The sequence below is a fragment of the Etheostoma cragini genome, chromosome 3, assembly GCF_013103735.1.
Source record: "Etheostoma cragini isolate CJK2018 chromosome 3, CSU_Ecrag_1.0, whole genome shotgun sequence".
Lineage (NCBI taxonomy): Eukaryota > Metazoa > Chordata > Actinopteri > Perciformes > Percidae > Etheostoma > Etheostoma cragini.
The window spans coordinates 24787488-24795116 of NC_048409.1; the positions used below are offsets into that span (position 1 = coordinate 24787488).

Sequence of the window (7629 nt, forward strand, 5' to 3'; positions counted from 1 at the left end):
CTAAAATGGCTGAAAACAAGCTTAGGAGTAGGGTAAGTAAATTAGTTTCATGCCATTCATGTGTGGAGGGAGACAGCAGGAAGGTGCACATACATAAAATGCAGTCATACACTCAAACCCATTTATGACCATCAAACATTCTGTGGCAAAACTCACCCAACGTCCACCAGGTCCCATATCCAGGTCTCAGGGAAGAAAGTGCGGACTGTCTCTGTTGGTGGTTTATTAGGAGATGACATCCCAGGAGTAACAGAAGCTTTAACAAGGCGTCTGTCTATAAGTACTTCCATTATTTCTATTTCAGGAACAAAAGGATACATTAAACCACCACCTGAGAAGAAAGTAGAAAATATTGTGTTAGAAAAAAAACGAAAGCAATGACACAGTGACCTTTTTTAAATATTTAGCATGTGCCACTTGATGGCGGAAAAAAGAAAGTCACCATAACCACCATGGCCCTGGTGGTGTTCTCTTCGTCTGTATTTGAGACATGAAGGTTCTCGGATAACCATGTTTGTTGCCATCTTCATCCCTACATTCTAGACAATCCAACAATAAAAAGGCATCACTGAAAAGTTGATAAATATGCAGCAATAAATTATATTAGTATATTCTTTATTTTGTACACTCATTTGTGCAAGAAGTACCTGAAAAACTGTATAAGCATCAGCTGTCCCACCACCACTGGGGTATGGCAAGAAATATCTTCTCGGTTTTACATGCAAACATTCTTCACCATCTTGAATGTCATGTGGAATATAGGACATTTTTGTGACAGGCAACAACTGAAATATCTGAAAAAAAGTTTGGTTCAAAGTTATAGACTGACCATGTTTGATGTTCTGTAAAGATCTGACAATTTGGAAACTCTTGGACACTAAGGCCTACTCTTACGTCTATCGGGATACACATCACATATGTGATCACAACTCTATGCTATTGCATTTTCATAACAGCATGCTTACAACTGGGTAAAAAGATCAATCAGTATTGAGCTGCATTGCACAGTTGATAACAATGTAAAGCTGCTAGAGGGAGAAAATTAACAAATAATAACCTTGGTAAAAGTAAGTAACAGCAGAGTAAAAATGGTTCAAAAGATCATGCAGAGGTAACAAATTATGTATGCATATAGTTTTGGTTGATTCCAGTAGTTACCTTGTTTGCATCCAGAGTCTTCCCTGGCTCCTTGATGAGGACGCTCTGGTCAACAGCGCTCACACCACACAGAGATTCTGGCTGGGCGGTAACCTGCATGATGGTCTCCTCTCCTGGGACAGCCGAGGACGGAGAAAAGTCCAGCGACACCTGACACAATCAGAAGAGACACATCTCACCGCCTGGACTTTAGTGGTAGATGACAAACTGGGATCTTTTCAAACTTTAAAAAAGTCGGATTTGAACATAGATTTGACCACCCTATGCAATAGAAGGTTAAAGTGAAAAGTGTGATATTTATAATGGCTCCAAATAATGCCTTACATATATAACTGATTATTTAAATACATTTTTTATCCCAAATAGCATATACTTTGATTCTGTATCTACAATCGCCCAAGAAAAGCCTGGCCACATGTCTTAGTTCTTCTCAGGCTGACCTTGTGACTGAAGCATTGCTCAGTAGAGAAGTCAGCGCTGTTAGCGATCACAGTCTCACTGGGGAGGATGGCGTAAACCACAACCTGGACGTCTGGTGCCATGTCTGGAGACACTGTCAGCTTAAAGGACACCTCGCCCTCATTCACTGAAACAATATGAACAATAATCATCACTCACATTCCTCCATACATCAATAGACTGGTTATGCTAATTCAAAGGATAACTTTAAGACAAGTCATTCTTTGCTCACATGATTTGTCTTTAACTTCAACCCGTTTAACTCCTTGTATAACAATAGCTCCTCTTGATAAGACCTGGGAAATTTAAAAGAAAATGACACATAGAATGAGTAATGCAATAATAAAACTGCATTTCCTTTAAAAGCAGATTACAAAACTGTCTGCTGTTCTGATGTGTAATTTTGCTTCATGTTATTAAGTATGCTACTTAGTGGAATATGTTCACATAATTTATGTCAAAAAGTTTGCCATAAAAGTTTAGCTTGCATGACATCAATAAACAATTGCCTGCCTAAAATACTGTTCCTAAAATAACAGACCTGGGGGCTGTCTAATGATGTAAGATGAATCTAATCTGACTCTCTTTGAGGTATCTGGTTTACTGAACTGGCCCTGTTAACTTTAAGCTTAGCAAACCAACTATCTGCTTAAGCATGTAACAAAGGAGAGGTTTGTACCAAACCACCAATCACATACAACATAAACAGATCCAGAGTGGCTTAATAAGATACTGATGCAATTATTGATTCCTGCAGTGAAATGTATTAAAAGGGGAACTCAATTTTACTCCTCTGAACATGAGTCTGTTACATGTGTTTGGAAGTACTACTGCATTTGTGGAAAGATTTATCCTTTTGTGACTCCCCAAGTTGAATGAGTCAGCATTTGTTGGGGATTGGATTGTTGGGGAAAGATTACAGACAAATTTGAACATGTAAAGAATGTGGGGGTTTGGAGAAAGAAGACCTTTGTATCACGCTATTAGCTACATTAGCCACTACTAGCATAACACACTAGAATGTCTGAACACACTGTCAGTGGTTGAGTGGCATTTTGGGTATTGTAGCCAATGGGTTTTGACAAGGAAGTATGGAATTGAAAGAATTCGGGTTCAGGTGCATTGATTGTGATCTTTTTTCCTAAATAGGAGTTTGTGATTCTCCAGTGGTTAGGGTTAGGTTTTACTCACACCTTACTGGATATTTAGCTTGATGCACTCAACTCTGAATTTTCTTTTGCAGATTTGTTTAACAGTTTTGTTCAATACAGCCCTTGAAGGTCTTACCCTGTAAACAGGGTTAGCCCTAATGTTAGTTGGCAAACCTTGCCTATTATTACTCAACACAGACTATGCTTAAAGGTAGCACAAAACACAAAATCTTCTGGGTATATGGTTCTCAGTTTTACCAGGTAGACTGTGCATGACAGTTATCTAATGTAAAGGTCATTATAAAAACATCTTCCCCATGTCTTGGTAAGAGAACTGGTGACAGGAAAACATTTCACCAACCACTCACCAGATACATCACATCCACAACGCCCTGGGCCTCTCCAACTATGGTGTGTTGGATGAAGATGTTTTCTACTTTGTCACAGGAAAGTGGTTCATCCTTCTTCTTTACTTCCAGGGAGCTGACTGTTTTAGTATCAGGAGAAGAAAGTGTGGCCAAAGACACTTTGTGATCATTAGAATCGTAGTATGGCCTTCTGTAAGGAGGGAAAAGCAGTCTCGGTGTGTCGCTAACCTAGAGAGCAGAGGAAATATAGAAATGTGATGATGGTGGTTGAAGTAGAAGAAAGCTTCAGTTTTTTCAGCCAACATAAATGTTTAGGTATAGACGTAGTAGACAGTTCCTATGGCATATTGGTCAGTTGCAGCATATTGAGAAACCATTTGAGGTGTCAGATTTGGACTGTTTATCATCTTTGTGACAGTGTTACAATGTGGCTGGCAAATGTTGGATTACAGATTGTAGTTTCTACTTCTTACTTGTAATTGGATGTCCCCTTTAAAGTCAGCTGTGCTTAATGAGAAAGTGGCGACACCATCTCTGTTGGTTGTGAGATTCTGAAACAAACGCGATGACCACCTTTCCCCCTCAAACAGGAACACCGGCATGTCAGGAATGGGTGTATTATTGTAATAAACAGCTTTAACCTGTTGGAAACACAATGTTGTATCACCGAGAATGCACATTGCTCCAGTTACACTGTGTATAGAATCACATTGAAGAAGTGAAGACCAAATGCACTTACTTTTCCTTCCACATCTGATCCTTTGTTATAAATCTTGGGAGTGTCAGTGAAAGACAACTTTCCAACAACATATGAAATCACTGTAGTCTTCTCTTGTGAGCGTGAAATACCTGTACAAGACACCTTCATGTTACAACAATGTGTATGCCATATTGTTTCATTAGATGGCATAGTAATAGTCATTATAGGCCTACAAAGTCTTTTTAAACTATAAATACTATATAGTATATGACTTGCCTGTGCCCTCCTCTTCCATATTTGCAGTGAGTTGCAGTACATCTCGTAGCGCATATTGCTCAATTTTTGTGAAAGTTGACATTGTGAAGATAAAGGTGGCACAGCCTCTCTTGTCCGTCTTAAAAGCACAATGAAATGAGATAAAAGAAAAAGAAACAATGAAAGACATTTCAAACTTTCCATACGCCATGCCCTTATTACTTCTTAACTTTTAACTATCAAATGTTTACATCTATCTACTATCTTTATTGTATAAAAATGAACATTTACGCTCCTCAGTTTGTACGTTAAACTGACAAGACAGATGACAATATGTTGTTATAAATGTGCATTATGTAGGAGGATAAACAAGGTCCATGCACCTTGCTTCATAAGACTGTCATTAAGCTACTGTACCTGCTTTGTCTCCTCATAACAAGGCATCTGTATTTCAGGGATTCCCTCCGGATGTTCAGGGGTGTATATAAGCGGTATACGATAATTAGCACTTAAAGGTCGGCACACCTTGATGTCAACACTACCTGGTACAGGCTGGCCGTATGTATATCTAAATAGATAAAGAAAAAAAACATTGAACATTTTCCATTCCCTAATCTATTTTAGATTATTCAAGAGTAATGTGCGAAATAGCTTTTACTTACGTTGCACATACTTCAGCCTTGATTTCTTCCTGATTAATACTTATTCCATTGGCCACATTTAATGTTACGTCAAATTTAGGTAAAACTGGGGACAAAATATGATTATTAGAACTTTGCTTCATTATCCCCTGGATTGAAAAGGATTTTTTTTATTTTTACTTACCGTATTTTTCCACCTTGAAGCTGTGTTGTATTTTATCTAACCCAATCGACACAGTAACTTGGTAGGCTCCTTCACGGGCCTCAGAGTTCAAGGCGTAAGAAAGCTGCAATATCTTACTATTGGAAGTTTCATTCAGCCACTGTCCAATCCTGTTGCTGGTAGAATCCTGTTAAGTGAAGTAAAGAAGAACATGTGACAATAAGAAACTCGTGAATACAGGAAGAACAAGTTTCTTCATCTCCTTCCACAAGATGGCAGATAAAACTGGGCCATGGTTGGGTGTAAAAAGTTAGACTTCTTGACTCTCAGTCGGAAAAAACAGCATGAAAACTTGAATCATCTTGAAAATACTCTCAATTAGATCCTGATGAATGTACTTGCAGGCTAATATCAGTGCCCAGTTACAGATATTGGTCTGTATAATGGGCAAATGTACATACCTTTCTGCAAAAAATATATGTACACATTTTAAATATTATTAGCTAGTCTTGGAGGAGTTTCTGCAGTGCAAAAAAACACATTTATAAAAGAATACATTTATACTGAACTCCATCCATCTACTGATGAAGAACATCAAAGGTTGTCAATATCACCGGAAAATGCTTGTGAATGTAGCTTGAGTTATGATTTCCTTAAAGGAATCTGCTTTATAGAATTTGTATTGAATAAAACTTTAAAAAATGTAACTTTCAGTTCATTATACCCGATGGTGTGTTTGAGTGTCTGTATTACTCTTACCTCAATTTCGATTATATTGTACTGTAAAGAAAGAAAGAGTTGTTAAAGCACAAGCTGCTTTGTACTGCGCTCATCACACAGTGAGTTAAAGATGATAAACTCAGACTTCAGCTCTTATATTTATGATTTTATATAAAACAAACGTGTGACACAAAACATTAAAAACATTTTTTTTTTAAAGGCTTGTCCTCAAGAGTATGTACATTTTGGACAAAAAAAGACATTTCTATAAGAAGCTATATTGAAGATTCCACTGTTATTACCAATTAACTGGGATAATGTGACAAAATGCTGCAAAATGAGAAACCTGTGTTGAAATGGATTTATCACTGGGTCAACAACCTTCAAAGCAGCTTGGTAGGTTTACCTAAAGAGGCTGTGGTTAGCACTATTGACCAAGAGCTTCTTCAGGAGCTCATATTCCGTTCATTTCAAAGTAATTATCAAACCATGTCACTAATACTGTTTATAGATGAGACCAAAAAAAAAAAGGTAGGATGGTTAAAACACTCACCAGCTGATTGACAGGTCTAAACTTGGTATCCAATGTGATGACTCTGAATTGCACTGAGAGACAAGCAGAGAGATTACATGAAGCCTTTACAGCTCTTCTACAGTAGTGTTAAACATCCTAAAAGGTCAGTGATTGTCTTCTGTTAACTGAGAAAGTACATCAAATTTGAAAGAAAGAAAAAAGGTGAGAAAAATCCGTAGTTTACTATTGCCATTCCCTCATTGTCTGACAGAGAAATGCATCCAATAAATAATAATGTAATCAGTGGAACATTTCCCAATATCCCAAGAAGGAAACCTCACTTTCAGATCAGTGTGCATAATTTGTATTAACATTTAGGAATCTGGCCACAGCCTTAGATTTCAATAAAGTGCTGGATAGTTTTTCATGAAAACTGCTGATAAGGAATATCACTAATTTTGAGATAAGATAGCTCATAGTTGCTCTCTTTAATATTTTAAATGTGTGACATTAAGTTTTCTATCATTTTGTGGCTTCATTTTTAAATCCTGGTAATGTAAATATGTAAGATAATGATATTGTGGCAAAACATTTTCTATGCAGTGCTGCAAACACTGTAATTTGTAAAGAGAAAACTTGTCTATATATGGTATCATGTTGTGTACTATGTCATAGATGATTTATTTGCACAATAACACATAGCGGCATAAACGTGAAAACATAAGAAAAGAAGCAAGTTGTGCAGGTGAGGAAAAAAATCCCCAAAAACCTATAGGCTTAGGGAAGGAATCTCCCCTCTATAAGTATTATAGGTAATACAAAGGTCAGGATATCTATATGAGTTACAAAGCAAACATAGATTAAAAAAAAAAGCAAATATAACGTAACCAACATAAATAAAGTAAAAATCCATCAGCTCAAAATTACCTGTTTGTCGTGGAAGGTAGATTGGTTTATCTGTTTGGATGAATGTCATTGGTTTATAGACTTTGATCTTAACTTTTCGGACTTCTCTAGAGTAGAATGTGTCGCCTCGTACCACCACCTCCAAGTTCTGCACCACTTCATCCTGCACTAAAGGAACCTGTGACAGAAATATATTTAATAGACACCAAGAAAGTCATTACATCCCATTAAAATTGATTTGATTTATGAATATTTAACTTGATCTATTCTATCTTTAATTGTTAAAATCCTAAAATACCCAAATGTATTACAACAGCAGTTGTCAATTTACACAATTTATTTAATATTGTGTGCTTTCTGTTACAAATCTATATGTGGTTCTAAATGTGTTATGAAATCCTATCAATGTTTTCCAACTCAGTTTCTTCAACCCATTTTATGGAAAGGGTCACATGAATCAAATCAGGAACCTTACTGACCTTAAAGTTAACGCAGGTATGAAATTCTTTACTAAACATCTCCTTCAGAAGGGTTGTATTCTCCTCTTGGGACATCAGAGTGACTCTCATTTCCAGAGTCTCGTTGGGCTGCAGG

The 7629-nt window shown here is 37.0% G+C and overlaps 1 protein-coding gene across 1 annotated transcript in view; it reads right to left on the reverse strand.

Annotated features, from left to right (window-relative positions):
- Positions 1-4635, reverse strand: part of LOC117941696 (alpha-2-macroglobulin-like) — a 67391-nt gene extending 62756 nt beyond the window's left edge. The window contains exons 1-8 of the mRNA XM_034866701.1: positions 4509-4635; positions 4113-4230; positions 3876-3985; positions 3610-3777; positions 3137-3364; positions 1850-1913; positions 1599-1744; positions 1159-1308 (exon numbers count right to left, since the gene is read on the reverse strand). Coding sequence (XP_034722592.1) covers positions 1159-1308; positions 1599-1744; positions 1850-1913; positions 3137-3364; positions 3610-3777; positions 3876-3985; positions 4113-4230; positions 4509-4535 — 1011 coding nt within the window. The 5' untranslated portion in view covers positions 4536-4635. The remainder of the gene's footprint in view (positions 1-1158; positions 1309-1598; positions 1745-1849; positions 1914-3136; positions 3365-3609; positions 3778-3875; positions 3986-4112; positions 4231-4508) is intronic.
- Between the last annotated feature and the right edge of the window lie 2994 nt (positions 4636-7629).